The 20,126-nt window shown below is 46.3% G+C and overlaps 1 protein-coding gene across 1 annotated transcript; it reads right to left on the reverse strand.

Annotated features, from left to right (window-relative positions):
- Positions 1-436: 436 nt before the first annotated feature.
- Positions 437-19,237, reverse strand: plekho2 (pleckstrin homology domain containing, family O member 2). The gene is given in 8 exon segments (XM_069688411.1): positions 437-1,852; positions 1,854-2,902; positions 2,977-3,273; positions 4,349-4,447; positions 4,783-4,887; positions 7,639-7,761; positions 7,893-8,042; positions 19,056-19,237. Coding segments are annotated over 8 exon segments (1,977 nt in total). The 5' UTR covers positions 19,065-19,237; the 3' UTR covers positions 437-1,707.
- Positions 19,238-20,126: the final 889 nt, after the last annotated feature.

Here is a 20,126-nt window from a genome sequence, read left to right on the forward strand (position 1 = left end):
GACGACACCTCACACAATAATGTGTAACAGGATGAAACATGGCATTTTTATATCGAAAAAGGGTCAAAGGTCAGTGTGACCTCATCATTCAGCTCCATCACACATGTGGAGCTTCTCTGCAGCAACATCCAGGTTTGAAGCATCGTCTGTTGTCATGGCAACATCTTCGAAATATACAGTACTAAAGGTCGACAGCACAGATGTTATCTGAGTCTGGACAGACGTGAAGGGAGACGGTTGGAGGATGAAACAACCGAGAGGTGCTAATTCTTTTACTGGAGAAATTACATTCAAAACTGATTTTAGTTTAATCAGAACTGGTGTCAAGTTTATATGAGAAAGTGTTTTATTTTAAGTACAAAAGATGTAAAACTATTCCTAAATACATTTTCAGAGATAAAACTGTGTCCAAGACAAAAACAGAGACAGGTTTGTTTATTTAGGAAAATTTGATCAAGAGTACAAAATTGTGTTAGAAAATATTCGTACTTTCTCTACATGACATATTTGAAATGGTCTTAAAAACCACCATCACATCTGTTAACAAAGCACGAGACAAAAACAAGGTAATTCTTCATTGATGAGTTCATGATTGAGACGTCATTAAAACACACATTGAGAGCGGTTAGTGGGAGCGTTGTTCTGTCATGTACAATACCAGGATGAAAACAAGAAAAAACAAGAAAACTAGTCCTTCTGAGACAGAAATATCCTCTGATATTATTTAATCATGAGGTTCATCTGAAAAGATCAATTTTAGAAAACTCCTGAGCTACGTTGGTCCATCTTTAATATCACATATGTCCAGTTTAAATTCCCTAACATGCAGTACACCCGCCGGTCCACCAGAGGGCACTGTGTCGGTGTCTGAGGTTCAGGAGAACATCAGTGGCTGGATTCAAATATGCCATTTCACGAAAGTAACTGTTCAATACATTCGTTTATAAAAGTAACTTTTACACAAAAGAAATCCACGTTGTCGTCACGGTAACGTCTGGAGGACATGTTTCACTGAAGTCCCTCCAATGAACACAAAAGAAGAGTAAAAACCTCTGAAGTATAAAAACTATCGTATCAACACTTTTTAGTACTTTTAATGTATTAGAAGTACTGATTTCTTAGCACTTCATTAATTATCAAATCAGCATTCAAGTAATTATTCTTCTCTGAAAATGTCAAAACGTTCAAATAAAGCCAAAGAGACAGGAAACAGTAGAAGACGAAGCTTTCAGCTGCAGAGGAAATAATTGCACGTCGATAATTATGAGCGAACAGCTGCAAAACCGTCAATGAGACACTTCTGTCCTTCAGGTGGAAGACGCTCCACAGGACGTCCAGTCGCACACAGGACGGGGATGGCAGGGGAGATAGACGAGAGACAAGAGACGAGGAACAGAAGAGGACTAAACCAGCTTCTCATTTTCTTCCGTTGACGGTAACGTTTGTCAGCTAAGCTATCAGGCTAACATTAGCTCCATGAGTTGTGTTCGGTTCCTAAAGAGTTCAGGACTCAAATAGTGGAAATCCTGTCGGTGACCTTTAACCCCCGAGCACTGGACATCACTTCCAGATCATGCAAAGCGTGTGCGGAGAACTCCAAAGCTCGACAGCCCAGGTTAAGATTCCCGAGCTTTGATTGGACAATCACTGCTCAGGGGCGGGGTTTAAGACTTGGCCACTTCCTGGTCAAACTGCTGCAAGGACACTTCACCAGCTGTTCCTGCTGCTGGAGTTGTTGGCGAGCTTCAGTCTCTTGACCTCGCGGAGGACGTGGTCGGCCGTCCTCAGCTTCTCCATGGCCTCTGCCAGCAGGTCCTCCGGCCCGCCCCCCCGGGCCCCGCCCCCCGGACCGGGACACTCTCCTCAGGAGGTCCTCTGTCTCCTCCATCTCCAACGCCACTTCAGTCTCAAGTTTCATGACATCATCACCGGGAGCTCGGCCCTCCCGGCCCACCGGACCGCAGCGCGCCGAGTCCGACACCAGGTCTCCGATGGAGGCGGACCGGGCCTTGGCCGCGGGTTTGAGAGGAGGGTTGGGCTTGGAGGTCCGGCCCGGGAGCACCGGGGGTCCGACCGGAGGCCTGGGGGCGGCGTGGGCGTTGTCGGAGGTTTGAATGTCGTCCTCGTCGGCGTCCAGCACGTCCAGACCGGCGCGGCTTCCTCTCAGCGCCGCCGTGGAAGCCGCCAGCATGTCTTCGCTGCCGGAGCCTTCGCTGTCGTCGTCCGAGTGCCGTCCGCTGTCCACCGACTTCTCCTCCGCCTTCTCCTCCGCCTTCTCCTCCGCCTTCTGCTCCACCTTCTCCTCCGCCTTCTCCTCCGCCTTCTGCTCCTTGTGGCAGAGCAGCGGACTGATGCCGAGCAGCTCGTCCACAGAGACGACCCCCGAGGCGGCGTCGCCCTCGGGGAACGCCTCCTCGGCTCGGACGTCCGAGGTGGAGTCCGGTCCCTCGCTGGGCTCGCTGCTCGGTTCTGCGTCCACCGGACTCCGAGGAGGACCGGGAATCAGCGGCTCATCGGCACATGTCTTCTTTATGTCGGAGAGCTCGTCCTCAGCGCCGGGACTCTCGGGTTCGTCATCTCTGACAGGAGGCGGAGCTTCGTTAAAGATGGGCCGGTCCGACTCGTCCTCCTCCGTGGTACCCCGAGGCTCCACGGCCGGCTGCGCTGGCTTCTTGTCTTTGGACGGCGGGGGGGGAGGGGGAGAGTTGGGCCCGGGCGGCAGGGCCTCGGTGAGGTTGCTGATGGAGCTGCTGGGTTTGTTGGGGGGGGTTGGAGGGGGACCCGTCCTCTTCCTGGTATCAGGACCGTCAGAACCCGGGTCAATTCGGGGCTCCTCCTCCTCTCCAGCAGGTGAAGCGGCGAGCTTGGCTTCTTTGGACGGAGGTGTCGGCGGCTTCAGGATCTGAGAGACAGAACATCTAATTAATGGGCCGCGCTGTGAGAAGAGAAAATAAAATGATGAGTCATCGTACCGACCTTCTTCTCTGGACCGGCCCCAAGCTCGTCCTCAGCCGTTAAACTGGGTTTCGCCTCTTTGATTGGCGGCATCGGAGGTTTGATGACCTGTTTCTGTGGACTGACCTCTGACCTCTGACCTTCCTCCTCAGCCTTCGGTACCACCGGTTTGGTGTCGGACCGTGGCGTTGGGACCGCGCCGGCCTCTTTCGGGGTTTCAGTGCCGTCAACGCTGGCATCACGCGTCCCGTTAGGCATGACGGCATCTTCAAGATCCAGATCCAAACGCAGGATCCCGTCAGACGACACGTCGGCGACCTGTCGAGGAACTTTAACACGTTAAACTGAAGGAACTCCATCAACCTCCTGTCACGGTTGTTTGGTTCACTGTTCACTTACTGTCAATCAAAGTCAACACTTCCTGCACAGATGTTTCACAATAAAAGCCCACCACACAGGGAGGGGACAACAAATGTGTTGACTTTTATTGAAAGTAACTTGGATTTAAAAACTAACTGGAATGAACCAGATTCCTCCTGAGACCTGGAGGAAGAACAGGTTTTACCATTTATAATGATTTACATTGTTTAAGAACTGTGATTGAAAGAAACATGTTACAGCAAAAAAACATGTCCAATCTATTTTTATTCTTTTAAATCATCTGTCTCCTGAGGAGGACATCAGGTCTCACAATTATATTTTATTATATTTCTGTTGAATTTTTTTTTCATGTAAAGAACATTGTCAGGATTCCTGTCTGCTCCTCTATTTTGTCCCCAATCACCTCTCCTCATGTTTTCTGTCAGTCCCTTGTCTTTGTCTTTGTTATTGTGTCCCCATGTGTTCTGTGTCCTCCTCTCCCCGCCTCCTGTCACCTCCCATGGCCACGCCCCTCACCGGTCTCAGCAGCTGCCACCACTCTCCCCAATCACCACCTGCAGGTGGCTCATTTCCCTGAACACCTCCCTGGACTATATGTACCCTGGTCCTGCAGTCGTCTAGTGTCGGTCCAGACTGCCAGATACTGCCAGTCTGTTCCGGTTCCTTCTGCTTCCAGTCAGTGCTCCCAATCTTGGCTGATTGTTGACGCTAAGCAGGGTCAGGCCTGCTTACTACTTGGATGGGAGACTGTCTGGGAGTATCAGGTGCTGCAGGACTACCAGTCAGAGCCAGTGAGTCTCTCCGTCTGTCCCCGGTCCTGCTCCAGTGCGGTCATCTCCTGCCGGCTGTCCTACCAGCTGTCTGTCCTGTGACTGTGTTTTGAACTTATACCTGAGTCTGTGTGCCTGCGTTTAGGTCCTGTTACACCTCACTTCATAACACACATAAAAACAGTTAAATGAAGGAGACGTCAAAATCACATCTGACAGTGAACCCTCGTCTGTGAACACACCTCTTTCATGTGGATTCTGGTCGGCGGTCGCCGGTTCCGGTTCCCTTTGGGTCTCGTTCGAGTAACGTGTTCTAAATTACTGCCGTCATCGACCTTCACCTGAAAACAGAGAAGTGCGTGAAGCGTGTGTGTGTGTGTGTGTGTGTGAGCTATATATATATATATATATATATATATATATATATATATATATATATATCTTTATCTATATCTAGATATAGATATAGATCTAGATAGAGATAGATAGATAAACCCTAACCCTCTATATAGATCTATATCGATCTAGATCTATCTAGATATATATCTACATCTAGATCGATCTAGATCTATATCTATCTATATATCTAGATAGATATATAGATATAGCTGTAGATATAGGTGTGTGTGTGTGTGTGTGTGAGAGTGTTTGTGATATAGATGTGTGTGTCTAAGACCTCATCGAACACTTTGTTCTTGGCCCGGTTGATGCCGTCTCTCAGAGCTTTGATCCAGGCCTCCTTCTCCTCTGCAGTCTGAGTCTGAAACTTCACATCATGGACCTGTTGGTCACGGGAAGAACAACACACATGTCAGCTCATGATCTCAGTGACACGCTACTGTTTATAGAAATCTTTTAAACGGCTCTCTGACTTTCTACCAGTCAGTTTTCCAGAACAGGAACATGGAGAATCAAAGTTCCTTCATCGGCCTCCAAAGCTTCAGATCTGCTGATATGATCGTCTCAGATTCATGAATTAATGTTCAACATTGAGTCGTGTCGTTAGTTCTTCTTCCAGTTTAACGTCCGTCCTCCTGCTGAGGAGGAACACGTCTCTTCTGGTCCAGCAGTGAAAACCTCTTTATTTAAACAACAATTGTGACTAATGAATAGAAGAAGACGGGCAACGTGTTAATAGAAGTTATGTTAGGAAACAGTTTCCACTGTAAGACACCAGAACCGGGTCTGGACCGCCTGCGGACCGGGCCTGTGGTTCTGATGGCGCTTCTGTCTGTCTGGCTCCACTCAGCACACAGAGCCTGAGCTGAGCAGGGTTACCGTGGAGACGGCAGGAGGCCACCAAGTAGCTGTGCACATCCTGGTTAGACACACACACACGCACACACACACACACACACACACACACACACACACACACACACACACACACACACACACACACACACACACACACACTTCATTCCCTGTGAACAACCAGGAGAAACAAGCGACCACCAGACCCTCACAGTTCTAATAGAGTTCAACTTACTAAATAATCCTCTGGAGGAACTTCTATGTTTTTAATTTCACTTTATTCACAAAATAAAAACAGAACGGAAACCAAAACACTCTCAGAAGACCGTCCGCACATGTAACGTACAGTTGTTGCCACGGTAACCACGTAGAAACAGTGCAATGAATGCACGAGTACTTTACCGAACAACACTGACATCCCTCTCTCACTTCCTGTTTATGTTTCATGGCCACTCAGACCAGCAGGTGGTGCTGTGATTTATAATATTAATAATAATAACAATAATATATATAATATAATATCAATGTTTACTGCTGATCTTTCTGACCCTCTGATGAATGTGTGTCCAGTATTCATTTAAAAAACCCTCTGACATGGTGTATTATTACATTAAGAAGAGACCCTAAAGCAGATACTCTTTCCTTCTGGTATAAGCCCCGCCCACTGAAGCCACAGACACTCCTGTCCAGAATCTCATTGGCTGTACAAAGTGTCAATCAGTACTAAAGTGATTCTGACTGGATGTGACACCTCCGCTCCATGGAGACTATGATTGGCTGTTGAAGGCTGAGGCTGTGGAAGCTGCTGTTGGTTCAATGAGATGTCAATCAAACTGGCAGCTACTGCTCACAATGTAGAAAATGAAGAACACCTGCGGGAAGTTTGAGATGATGCAGCAGCAGATGGTTTGTACTGATGGATGTACTGGACTGGATTTATTGGACCTGGGCTGACTGAACCGGACCGTTTGGACTCTGAGACTTTACAGGTGAGTTGTTTCACTACTGTACTCGTCTGTTTGTCTGACAGCTGTTCACCAAACCTTAAAATGGTTCATATCAGTCGAATCACAAGAATCTTAGCGAGTGGGCGGTCCGAACATTGTGTGGCTGAAAGGTCGATGAATGGATATCAGATTACGAAAGAGAAGATGGATTGAGATCTGTTAAACCCAGACGACATACTTCCTTTAGTCCACTAACTAGTAGTTCTCCTCCATGTCAGGACTCTGACTGTGTCGAGTCGTTTTGTTTCAAACCACACTGACAGGAAATGACCTCATCATGTGAACACATCAGCCTCCAAAATATCTGCAGCTTTAATTTTACCCAGAATTCAGTGTTTTTGTGTCCTCTGTCTAACACTCAATAAACACACTGATTCTTCTGTCCAGCAGCAGCGGAGAACAAACACTTTCCCTGCGTTCCAGATCACAAACTGTTTCTTTTTGCTTCAGCAGACTGCAGCTTCCTTTAAAAAGTATCTACTGATGCATGAAGTACGTAAACAACCGGGACATTTGTAGTAAAAAGAAAAAGGATGTGATTTAGAAGTGGGCTTCAATTTAATGCCTCTTCTTCTTCTTCTTCTTCCTGCTGTGGGCGGAGCATCAGCGCCATAAACTGTCGATGTGACGTCTCTTCCGCTGTGCAAAGGATTATGGGTCAGAACAGCTGGACTAGCATGCTGACCTGCAGACTGTAAAATACGACCAGATGTAGTAGAACATCCTGGTACTTGTGGCATCCTACGTACCATACTACAGTATGTACGTATTGGGGCATAGTGAACCTGTTCCTGGCGAACTAAATTGTTTGGAAGTATTAATACTGGAACGCAGGGTTTGTATCCAGCAACAGCTGCAGCTTCCTCATACACTTTAATTAGAAAATCCTTAATGTCGGTGGCCCCGCCCCCTCTACTAAGCCAGTGAGTGTAGCTCCGCCTCTCATATCCTCTGACTCCGAGTGTTACTGATATTTGTTGGTTAATCACATGGCTGATATGACTGAATTGTATATATATTATTGAACTACTGCGCCTTTAAAATACTCATTGCTTTATTTTATATCTTAACTCTTTTTTTGTCTAATAATTTCATGCATTTTATTTCTTTTCAATATCTTTAAATGTTTGTTTATGTCTGTTTTAATGTGAAACACTGCATATCATTTTCTTTCTTTAAAGCACTTTGAGCAGCATTACTTTGATAAAAGGTGCTTATTATTATTATTAATATTATAGGATGCTGCTGTGTCTCCTTCCCCTCCAGCTCACCTTGTTTCCACACTTGGCTGATCGTATCAGAATCAGTCTCTGCTTCTTCATGAAGGTGCTCTTCAGCTCGTGACATTTCTCATAGTTTTCCAGGTCGAGTCTCTCCAGGCAGCTCTGAAGGTCCTGCAGCACGAACAGCAAGTTACAGGATGCATTTAGTTCTTAGCACCTCCTCAGGTCCTGCAGGAGACACTCGGGAGACATTCGGGGGAGACACTCGGGAGACCTGTGTGAAACGGCACAACAGAAAGTACCTGGTCTTCATACACCACCACCTCCGTCTTCTCCACATGGACGTAGCGCTCCTTGTAGCTGGCCAGCAGCCTGCCGGGGGCCTTCTTCACCCAGCCAGCTTTCCCCAGGAAGGGTTCTCTGATCTGGGGGGCCGCGGCCTCTTTCACAGCCTGCAGGGAAGCAGAGGGACGAGGTCACGGCCACAACACACCCATAGCACAATATCTACACCTGCTTGATCCTGAACAGGGTCACGGGGGGCAACAGCCTGTCTGTCTCTCTCTCCTCAGGTGTACCTGTCTGCCTCTCTCTCCTCAGGTGTACCTGTCTGCCTCTCTCTCCTCAGGTGTACATGTCTGTCTCTCTCTCTCTCCTCAGGTGTACCTGTCTCTCTCTCTCTCTCCTCAGGTGTACCTGTCTCTCTCTCTCTCTCCTCAGGTGTACATGTGTCTCTCTCTCTCTCTCCTCAGGTGTACATGTCTGTCTGTCTCTCTCTCTCCTCAGGAGTACATGTCTGTCTCTCTCTCTCTCTCCTCAGGAGTACATGTCTGTCTGTCTCTCTCTCTCTCCTCAGGTGTACATGTCTGTCTGTCTCTCTCTCTCCTCAGGTGTACATGTCTGTCTGTCTCTCTCTCTCTCTCCTCAGGTGTACCTGTCTCTCTCTCTCTCTCTCTCTCTCCTCAGGTGTACATGTCTGTCTGTCTCTCTCTCTCTCTCCTCAGGTGTACCTGTCTCTCTCTCTCTCTCTCTCTCTCTCCCCTCAGGTGTACATGTCTGTGTCTCTCTCTCTCTCCTCAGGTGTACATGTCTCTCTCTCTCTCTCTCTCTCTCTCTCTCTCTCTCTCTCTCTCCTCATGTCTGTCTGTCTCTCTCTCCTCAGGTGTGTCTGTCTGTCTCTCTCTCCTCAGGTGTGTCTGTCTGTCTCTCTCAGATGTACTTGTCTCTTTCTCTCCTCAGGTGTACATGTCTGTCTCTCTCTCCTCAGGTGTACATGTCTCTCTCTCTCTCTCTCTCTCTCTCTCTCTCTCTCTCTCTCTCTCTCTCTCCTCAGGTGTGTCTGTCTGTCTGTCTCTCTCTCCTCAGGTGTGTCTGTCTGTCTGTCTCTCTCTCCTCAGGTGTGTCTGTCTGTCTGTCTCTCTCTCTTCAGGTGTACATGTCTCTCTCTCTCTCTCTCTTCAGGTGTACATGTCTCTCTCTCTCTCTCTCTCTCTCTCTCTCTCTCCTCAGGTGTACATGTCTGTCTCTCTCTCTCTCCTCAGGTGTACCTGTCTGTGTCTCTCTCTCTCTCTCCTCAGGTGTACCTGTCTGTCTGTCTCTCTCTCTCTCCTCAGGTGTACATGTCTGTCTGTCTCTCTCTCTCCTCAGGTGTACATGTCTGTCTGTCTCTCTCTCTCTCCTCAGGTGTACATGTCTGTCTCTCTCTCTCTCTCCTCAGGTGTACATGTCTGTCTGTCTCTCTCTCTCTCTCCTCAGGTGTACATGTCTGTCTGTCTCTCTCTCTCTCTCCTCAGGTGTACATGTCTGTCTGTCTCTCTCTCTCTCCTCAGGTGTACATGTCTGTGTCTCTCTCTCTCTCCTCAGGTGTACATGTCTCTCTCTCTCTCTCTCTCTCTCTCTCTCTCTCTCTCTCTCTCTCCTCTCTCATGTCTGTCTGTCTCTCTCTCCTCAGGTGTGTCTGTCTGTCTCTCTCAGATGTACTTGTCTCTTTCTCTCCTCAGGTGTACATGTCTGTCTCTCTCTCCTCAGGTGTACATGTCTCTCTCTCCTCAGGTGTACCTGTCTGTCTGTCTCTCTCTCTCTCCTCAGGTGTGTCTGTCTCTCTCTCCTCAGGTGTGTCTGTCTCTCTCTCTCTCTCTCTCTCTCTCTCTCAGGTGTGTCTGTCTGTCTCTCTCTCTCTCTCCTCTGGTGTGTCTGTCTCTCTCTCTCTCTCTCCTCAGGTGTGTCTGTCTGTCTCTCTCTCTCTCTCCTCAGGTGTACATGTCTCTCTCTCTCTCTCTCTTCAGGTGTACATGTCTCTCTCTCTCTCTCTCTCCTCAGGTGTACCTGTCTGTCTGTCTCTCTCTCTCTCTCCTCAGGTGTACATGTCTCTCTCTCTCCTCAGGTGTACCTGTCTGTGTCTCTCTCTCTCCTCAGGTGTACCTGTCTGTCTGTCTCTCTCTCTCTCTCCTCAGGTGTACATGTCTGTCTGTCTCTCTCTCTCCTCTGTCTCTGTCTCTCTCTCTCTCTCCTCAGGTGTACATGTCTGTGTCTCTCTCTCTCCTCAGGTGTATATGTCTGTCTGTCTCTCTCTCTCCTCAGGTGTATATGTCTGTCTCTCTCTCTCTCTCCTCAGGTGTACATGTCTGTCTGTCTCTCTCTCTCCTCAGGTGTACATGTCTGTCTGTCTCTCTCTCCTCAGGTGTACCTGTCTGTGTCTCTCTCTCTCTCTCTCTCTCTCTCCCCTCAGGTGTACATGTCTGTGTCTCTCTCTCTCTCCTCAGGTGTACATGTCTCTCTCTCTCCTCATGTCTGTCTGTCTCTCTCTCCTCAGGTGTGTCTGTCTGTCTCTCTCAGATGTACTTGTCTCTTTCTCTCCTCAGGTGTACATGTCTGTCTCTCTCTCCTCAGGTGTACATGTCTCTCTCTCCTCAGGTGTACCTGTCTGTCTGTCTGTCTGTCTCTCTCTCCTCAGGTGTGTCTGTCTGTCTGTCTCTCTCTCCTCAGGTGTGTCTGTCTGTCTGTCTCTCTCTCTCCTCAGGTGTACATGTCTCTCTCTCTCTCTCTCTTCAGGTGTACATGTCTCTCTCTCTCCTCAGGTGTACCTGTCTGTCTGTCTCTCTCTCTCTCCTCAGGTGTACCTGTCTGTCTGTCTCTCTCTCTCTCTCCTCAGGTGTACATGTCTCTCTCTCTCCTCAGGTGTACCTGTCTGTGTGTCTCTCTCTCTCCTCAGGTGTACCTGTCTGTCTGTCTCTCTCTCTCTCTCCTCAGGTGTACCTGTCTGTCTCTCTCTCTCTCTCTCTCCTCAGGTCTCCCTGTCTGTCTGTCTCTCTCTCTCTCTCCTCAGGTGTACCTGTCTGTCTGTCTCTCTCTCTCCTCAGGTGTACATGTCTCTCTCTCTCTCTCTCTCTCCTCAGGTGTACCTGTCTGTGTCTCTCTCTCTCTCCTCAGGTGTACCTGTCTGTGTCTCTCTCTCTCCTCAGGTGTACATGTCTCTCTCTCTCCTCAGGTGTACCTGTCTGTCTGTCTCTCTCAGGTGTACATGTCTGTCTGTCTCTCAGATGTACTTGTCTCTCTCTCTCCTCAGGTGTACCTGTCTGTCTCTGACTGTTTTTATTCCTTTTGACTTCTCATCAGCATTTTGTTTCTTTGTATCAGATCAATATGAAGTTTGATGATATTGTTTTTGTAAATAATAAAATAATGATGGTTATTATGTCTCTACATTAGATCGTAACAGATCCTCTGACAGACAGACGAAGTGTTCACGATGTGCTGCTGCCGAAATGAGCTTTAAGGGCCTCCGTATAAACAGCTGGATCTGATGATGTCACTGTTTGTATCAGGATATAAATAACGTGATGAGTCAGCATCATGCCTGTAAACAGCTGAAGACTTCAGCTCAGATCATGTGAGGACTTCTTCCTGTCTGAAATACTCACAGCTTTCATTTCTATTCAAAATCTGTTTTCATGTTAGAAATCTGATCATATCTCCTGCATCAGTCGGGGGAAGTGTGAGAAGTCATTTCCTACATTTAAAGCAGAAGTTGCTCTTTATTCACTTTTATTTTAATGGCCGCCGCTCTGCGCGTCGGTGGTTGATATGTTGTGTTTCACTTCTTCACAGATCGAAGGTACCTGACTGTTCATCACTTCCATCCCGACCTGACTGAAGGAACATGACAGCAGCTCACAGTTACATGAACAACACACCTGTTTCCTCAGGTTTGTGACTGGAGGACATTTATTCCCCTGGACTCCACTACACCTCAAACAGAAACCTACTTCTCACTGTTGAACATTTATCAGATGGATGGATTATTTAAAGATTTTTATATATATAAAAAAAACCAACAACATTGGCTTTACCCCCCCCCCCCCTCCCACACACACACACACACACAGAAACTCCAACATGTGCAGGTGTCTGCAGGACTCTCAGCCTTTGTTTCAGCTGGAGGAACTTCTACAGGATATCTTTTTGTCTGTTTGGGGATTAGGTGGGAGGTCATCTTACTGTTTTTCCACTTTCATTCTGACTGAAAGCAGCTGCAGAGACGCCGAGCAGGGAGGACAGAGAGACAGATAGAGAGACAGACAGACGAAGGGACACGGTGCTCTCTAGAAACAGCGATAGTGCAGCGAGGGAGTTCTCCATAGGAGCAGATATTCAGGCCTCACGTGGGTGAACATGGAAAAAGGAGGTGGACCTCTGCAGCGCTGACCGAGCCCTGAAACCCGGCAGAGAGAGGTTTCCATTACTCAGCCTCAGCTGGCTGCTGGAGCTCTGTGATATCACAGTGATGGTAATTCTGGACTCACACAGGAAGTCTGCTCAACACGGAGGCACAAACATCACCACACCTCTCGCCTCCAGCTGCCGAGGTGTCATCTCCTCTGTGGTTCAGAGGTGAGAGCTAAAACGGACCGACCCGGGGACACGCCGGTCTCCGGTTGTGTTACCGGAGTAGCAGAAAGCAGAGCGAGAGGCAGACATGTGTTTCTGATGAAGCTTTAGGTCACCACACATCTGCCACTCGTTGGGTTTCACACCGAGCTGCCCTGCTTGGACTCGGGGAGCTCTCACTTCACCTCTGACCCCCTTTTTAATGCCTAACCCTCCTCATATCCTATCCCACCCCGCTATGCCTAAATACTATAACAATAAAAAATATGAAGTAATTTAATTTAACAAAAACACAATCAGCCTGTTCAAATTGTCTTTAATCTACTTTCTAGCCTCTACTAAACTCTAAATGAAACCTCTTTAAACTAGAGCCACTGAGTACCGTCGGTGAGGATGGGGCTCTGCTCCGTGGAGCTCCGTCCTGGGGGGGCTGTCTACTGAGAAAAGGTCCAAACCACTGATGATGCATCCCCTCAAAACAGCCAGCTTAAAGCTCACGACAGCAGCAATTATATTTAATAACAAAATTAAAAACAACCCGAGGTCACCAGTTTACCCTCTTAAAATCCATCCTGATGAAAAGACAAACAGATGAGGTCATAATATGACCCCTGGAAAAGTTCCCTTACAGAACAAAACAATTCTAATTGTTATAATAACCACACAACCCTCCTAACATTGATATCAGAAAATCAGAAAGAGATCGAATCCAAATTTTCAAAAACTCTAACAACAGTCTGGATATAAAACCACAGACTGGATATAAAACACAGACTGGATATAAAAGTACAGACTGGATATAAAACGCAGACTGGATATAAAACTACAGACTGCATATAAAATCACAGACTGGATATAAAACTACAGACTGGATAAAAATGCAGACTGCATATACAACTACAGACTGGATATACAACTACAGACTGGATATAAATCGCAGATTGGATATAAAATCACAGACTGGATATAAAACTACAGACTGGATAAAAACGCACACTGGATATAAAACCACAGACTGGATATAAAACTACAGACTGGATATAAAACGCAGATTGGATATAAAATCACAGACTGGATATAAAAGTACAGACTGGATATAAAACGCAGACTGGATATAAAACTACAGACTGGATATAAAAGTGCAGACTGGATAAAAATGCAGACTGCATATACAACTACAGACTGGATATACAACTACAGACTGGATATAAAACCACAGACTGGATATAAAAGTACAGACTGGATATAAAACACAGACTGGATATAAAACTACAGACTGGATAAAAATGCAGACTGCATATACAACTACAGACTGGATATACAACTACAGACTGGATATAAATCGCAGATTGGATATAAAATCACAGACTGGATATAAAACTACAGACTGGATAAAAACGCAGACTGCATATACAACTACAGACTGGATATAAAACCACAGACTGGATATAAAACTACAGACTGGATATAAAACGCAGATTGGATATAAAACTACAGACTGGATATAAAAGTGCAGACTGGATATAAAACCACAGACTGGATATAAAATCACAGACTGGATATAAAAGTACAGACTGGATATAAAAACGCAGACTGGATATAAAAGTACAGACTGGATATAAAACGCAGACTGGATATAAAACTACAGACTGGATATAAAAGTGCAGACTGGATATAAAACTACAGACTGGATATAAAACAGCAGACTGGGTATAAAACTACAGACTGTTTCTAAAAGAGTTCGTAGCTTCAGGTCTGTAAAATGGTTCAGATGCAGAAGTGTCTTCAGCTGCAATACCAGCGAGTGCCACTAGAGGTCGGCTCCAAAAAGCCTCCGGCTCCATAGACTCCCATTCAACTTCTCTCATCAAATCCAAAGTGAATCAAATGTGTCCATCAGTTATCTCGGTGTTGTTAGCTAAAGTCACTCCTTCTTCTTAGTTTTCTGGAGGTCCATCTGAAAATAATCCCTCATTCATTAGAAAAGAAGATTCAAGAAGACCTGTTTTTGGGGGCGTGTCTGTTTGATTGACAGGCCTGTGGTGCAGTCAGGTTACAGCTATCGGTGGGCGGGACGTAGTATCGTCAGGTTTCCAATCAGATCAGTCAGATCCACCTCTGGCTCCTCCCCCAGCTCGTCCAAATATGGTCACTTCCTGCTCCAAACCGCTCCGAACTAGCAAAGATGGTGACGGACAGAATCTGAACTGGAGGATTCATAATGTTCACAAACCAACGATGACATCACTGATGGTTGATGACATCACTGATGAATGATGACATCACTGACGGTGGATGTTTGGTTGGTTTTTATGAATATGGGCTTTAATTATAAGTTCAGGCTGAAAGATGCTGAGCTCCAGTGTGAAGATGAACTTCCAGCCAGATGTGTTGCACTTCATAACGGAGGTCCGACTGCAGGATGAATGAAGCTGCTGTCAGAAACACATCCAGCTTCCTTCACTGCCGTGGTGCAGACAGTGTTGTGCTGCTGACATGACAGCGTCTGTCCTCCACATCCCACCACAGACCACAGCCGAGGTCTGAAGGGCTGAATATAACCGACAGAACATGAAAGATGGCCACGCTGTGTTTCTGTATCTTCCTGTCCTGATAATTCTGCATCAGAACCATTTTTCTGACCTGAAGCTACGAACGCTTTTAGAAACAGTTTGTGGATGATAACCACAGACTCAGAAGTGCAGCTCAAAACTGGAGCTGCAACAATCAGTCGGTGAATCAATTAGCTGATTAACAGAAAATTAATCATCAACTATTTCGATAATTGATGAATCGTTCTGAGTCATTTCTTCATATCAAAGTTCTCAAATCTGATTCCAGCTTCCTAAATGAGAAGATTTGCTGCTTCCTTCAATCCTCCGTGAAGGAGACGCCTTCTACTTCATAAAGTAATGGACAACATTTTTCACCGTTTTTTGACATTTTTAAAATCGCAAATTATTTTGATAATTGTGTTATTTTTCATGAAATCATCTTTTTAATTTCATGATTGCAGCGTCTCAAACATGACACTTGTTTTTCCTTTGAGTTATTTTAGTAGTTTATATTTATTGTTGATGATTTCGAGCTCCAGACTGCTGCGTCATTCATCCAACGACGCTTTTACTGAACCGAACGGAAAACCTGAAGTTTATGTAGAAAAGAGAATTAAAGCTCTTATTCCTCCTGAATCCTCCATCAACCGCTGCAGTCAGAACATATCTGATCATCTTCAGAAGAGCAACACACACACACACACACACACACACACACACACACACACACACACACACACACACACACACACACACACACACACACACACACACACACACACACACACACACACACACACACACACACACACACACACACACACACACACACACACACACACACACACACACACACACACACACTCTCACGCACACACACACACACACACACACACACACACACACACACACTCTCACACACACACACACACTCCCCCCCCCAATGATTGTGGCCCTCATGAGGGTGAGAGGGTTAAATGTTTTCGGCCTGACACATAATGAGGCCGTCTGTTTCCTCGTTGCCGAACACGTCACTCGATGCACCGCGGGTCAGACGGACGGACACAGAGACGACTCAGAGCAGACAGATGGACTTTGGAGGACGGACGCGGTCGGAGGGATCAGAGATGAAGAGGAGGAGGCAGAGAGGAGCAGGCAGGAAGTGACACATGAGACGTACAGCAGCAGTAAGAAGGAGCAAGTGTTCTCACTGAAACACGCCCAGGTTTCAGTTCAGCTTCACATGTTCACCAAGCTACGAGCTCAAACCCTCAGAGGAAGACAGACTCTGCAGTGTCCGTCCTCGTCCTTCTGTCCAACACTTTGAGCCGCATTTGTCACTGTTCACTGATGCAGGCTTTATTCAACATGTCCTCACAGCAGCATCACAGCTGATACAAACTGTCCTTCATCTTCACTGCTTCACCTTCAGCAGCATCAACATCACGATGTCATTCAGGTCACTGTGATGATGTCACATGTTCCCAACATCATGATGTCATTCAGGTCACTGTGATGATGTCACATGTTCCCAACATCATGATGTCATTCAGGTCACTGTGATGATGTCACATGTTCCCAACATCATGATGTCATTCAGGTCACTGTGATGATGTCACATGTTCCCAACAAACTGAACTCATCCTGTACAGTTTGGACCTGACTGGGAGGTCTTTTATTCTGAAGGTTCACTGGGGAGCAAAAACAAACCAGTTCCACCACCTGCTGCAGAAAATATCAGTTTAATTCACTACAACGTCGTCCACAACGGCCATGAACGAACAGGAAGTGAGACCTGTGAGAGTCACCGGGCCCCATGGCCAGAACACAGAGCCCACGGGTCGGTTCCTGTTTCAGGGGACTCACTCTCAACATGTCTGAAAGTGTGATTAATAAAGTGTGATCAATAAAGTGTGATTAATAAAGTGTGATTAATAAAGTGTGATCAATAAAGTGTGATCAATAAAGTGTGATTACTAAAGTGTGATCAATAAAGTGTGATCAATAAAGTGTGATTAATAAAGTGTGATCAATAAAGTGTGATCAATAAAGTGTGATACATAAAGTGTGATTAATAAAGTGTGATCAATAAAGTGTGATTAATAAAGTGTGATACATAAAGTGTGATTAATAAAGTGTGATCAATAAAGTGTGATTAATAAAGTGTGATTAATAAAGTGTGATCAATAAAGTGTGATTAATAAAGTGTGATCAAGAAAGTCTGATCAATAAAGTGTGATACATAAAGTGTGATTAATAAAGTGTGATCAAGAAAGTCTGATCAATAAAGTGTGATACATAAAGTGTGATTAATAAAGTGTGATCAATAAAGTGTGATTAATAAAGTGTGATCAATAAAGTGTGATTAATAAAGTGTGATTAATAAAGTGTAATCAATAAAGTGTGATCAATAAAGTGTGATCAATAAAGTGTGATTAATAAAGTGTGATCAATAAAGTGTGATCAATAAAGTGTGATACATAAAGTGTGATTAATAAAGTGTGATCAATAAAGTGTGATTAATAAAGTGTGATACATAAAGTGTGATTAATAAAGTGTGATCAAGAAAGTCTGATCAATAAAGTGTGATACATAAAGTGTGATTAATAAAGTCTGATCAATAAAGTCTGATCAATAAAGTGTGATACATAAAGTGTAATACATAAAGTGTGATTAATAAAGTGTGAACCTGAAGCTGGTGCCAGTCAGCTGATCTCCTTTACTTCTGGTCTCTTCACTCTGGTTCATGGTGGATGATGCTTGTGAGAAAAGGGAAGAATGTGTTTGTGTTGTTCAGATGTGGTGCAGATGTTTCATAGTCTATGTGAGTCTGGACCGGAGGACGGGTCCAGTTTCATGGTCTGTGTGAGTCTGGACCGGAGGACGGGTCCAGTTTCATGGTCTGTGTGAGTCTGGACCGGAGGACGGGTCCAGTTTCATGGTCTGTGTGAGTCTGGACCGGAGGACGGGTCCAGTTTCATGGTCTATGTGAGTCTGGACCGGAGGACGGGTCCAGACAGAAGCTCAGTTCTTGTGCAGGTAGAGTTAAACCAGCCCACAGACTGCGGTGTGAGTGGCAGGGCGGTTCTGCACCACACTGTGTCCTGTAGGTAACGCTCGGCCTGACTTCCCTTTTCTAGTCGAGTGGCTTCCTCTAAATGAAAAACTGTCAGCGACACGTGCACTTTATTATTTGTCACTACAAATGATCAGTTTATGAGCTTTAATATAGTTAGTATCGTGTTAGTATTTTTAAACTGATGCTCTCTTCTTTCTGCTGCTTTCCCTGCAGCCAAGCATCGTTCATAAATACCACAATTTAAAGTTCAACTTTATTAAGCCTTTGTTAAAACGTTTCCGGTTCCGTTTGCATATATTTATGGACTCGGCTATAATAAACTCAGTGAGTATGAAGTGCTTGTAAAATGTCAACCTGTAGATGTGGTTCCCCCTCCCTCAGTGTGCCTCCTTTCTGTTCTGCTGCAGCGTCAGGAACCAACATCTGATGTTGAAATGCACTTCACGTAGCCGCTCACTGGGAGTTATAACCCCCCGCATGAACCGAAGGACCCAGCAGAATTAGAAATATTCTGAACTTGTGTTCTGAGTCGTGTTTGCAGCCACAAGCAGCGCGACACTAAATCGGACGATTTTTGAAGGGAGTTCGCAACAGTCGCTGCAGCGCTGCTCCTGAGCTTCTCACGGAATCTGACCAACAAGTTGATGCGACAGATTGACAGGTGGGCGAGGTGCTCTGTGATAAAGAGTGTGGGCTGTGTACCCGGAACCGACAGAACCCCGCGGAATCCGCCCCCCTCTCCGCCCCACCGTCCCTGGACCTCGAACACATCACCGCGCTCCTGCGGGCCCCAACTTTTCTCTGAGAAGTTGGTCGCGCCCTTCAAGAGTTTTTACCTCCCGAACTTTGAACCGCCTCATCGAGCCGAACCGGTCCGAACTCAGACCCATCACACACACCAGGGTCACAAAGCAGCAGAGACAGAGAGCGAAGCGGCGACTCACATCTTCCATGATCCGCTCCGGGTCCGGGTCCGGTCCGTTATGTGGCTCCTCTCGACGTCGCCGTTATTCTCTCCCCTACCGTCGGACTGGTCTCCTGTCGGCGGGACGCTGACACATTTCCAGCAGCACACCGCCCGAAGAAATGGAGGAACTGATGACAGCGAGGCTCGCTGCGGTTCCTTCTTCTGCCGCACTGAAAAGTTCGAAGAAAAAAGTTTTGGTTTCCGGTCGAAGTGAAAAGAAAAACTCTGTCGAGGAGGAGCAACGCGAGCAGCAGCCTGCGTCCGTGTGTGTCTGTCTGTGCACGAGCCCACACGGTGCTGACGGTGCACTGCGGCCCGGTGTCAGGGGGTCTGCTGCTGGACCGGAACCAGAACCCGCGGCTGCAGCTGCAAGCAGCATCCTCCAAGAGTCAGACTGTCATCACACGGAGGCTGCAGCCGACATGTCCATCACACACCAACACCGGGGACACTTCCGACCTCCATCACACACGTGAAGATGAAGGTGAAGATAAAGCGCTGCGGCCTCTCCTGTTTCTACCTCCTGGTAGGTGTGACTGGTCACACACTAATGAACTGTTCACACACACACACACACACACACACACACACACACACACACACACACACACACACACACACACACACACACACACACACACACACACACACACACACACACACACACACTAATAAACACACACACACACTAATAAACTGTTCACACACACACACACATACACAAATAAACTTTTCACACACACACACTAATAAACTGTTCACACACACAAATAAATTTTTCACACACACGCACGCACACACACACACACACACACACACTAATGAACTGTTCACACACACACACACACACACACACACACACACACACACACAAACACACTAATAAACTGTTTACACACACACACACACACACACACTAATAAACTTTTCACACACACAAATAAATTTTTCACACACACACACACACACACACACACACACACACACACACACACACACACACACACACACACACACACACACACACTAATAAACGGTTCACACACAC

This window comes from Brachyistius frenatus, unplaced genomic scaffold (assembly GCF_029030835.1).
Source record: "Brachyistius frenatus isolate BFR_SWC_R1_liver_20210118 unplaced genomic scaffold, ASM2903083v1 Contig_586, whole genome shotgun sequence".
Lineage (NCBI taxonomy): Eukaryota > Metazoa > Chordata > Actinopteri > Embiotocidae > Brachyistius > Brachyistius frenatus.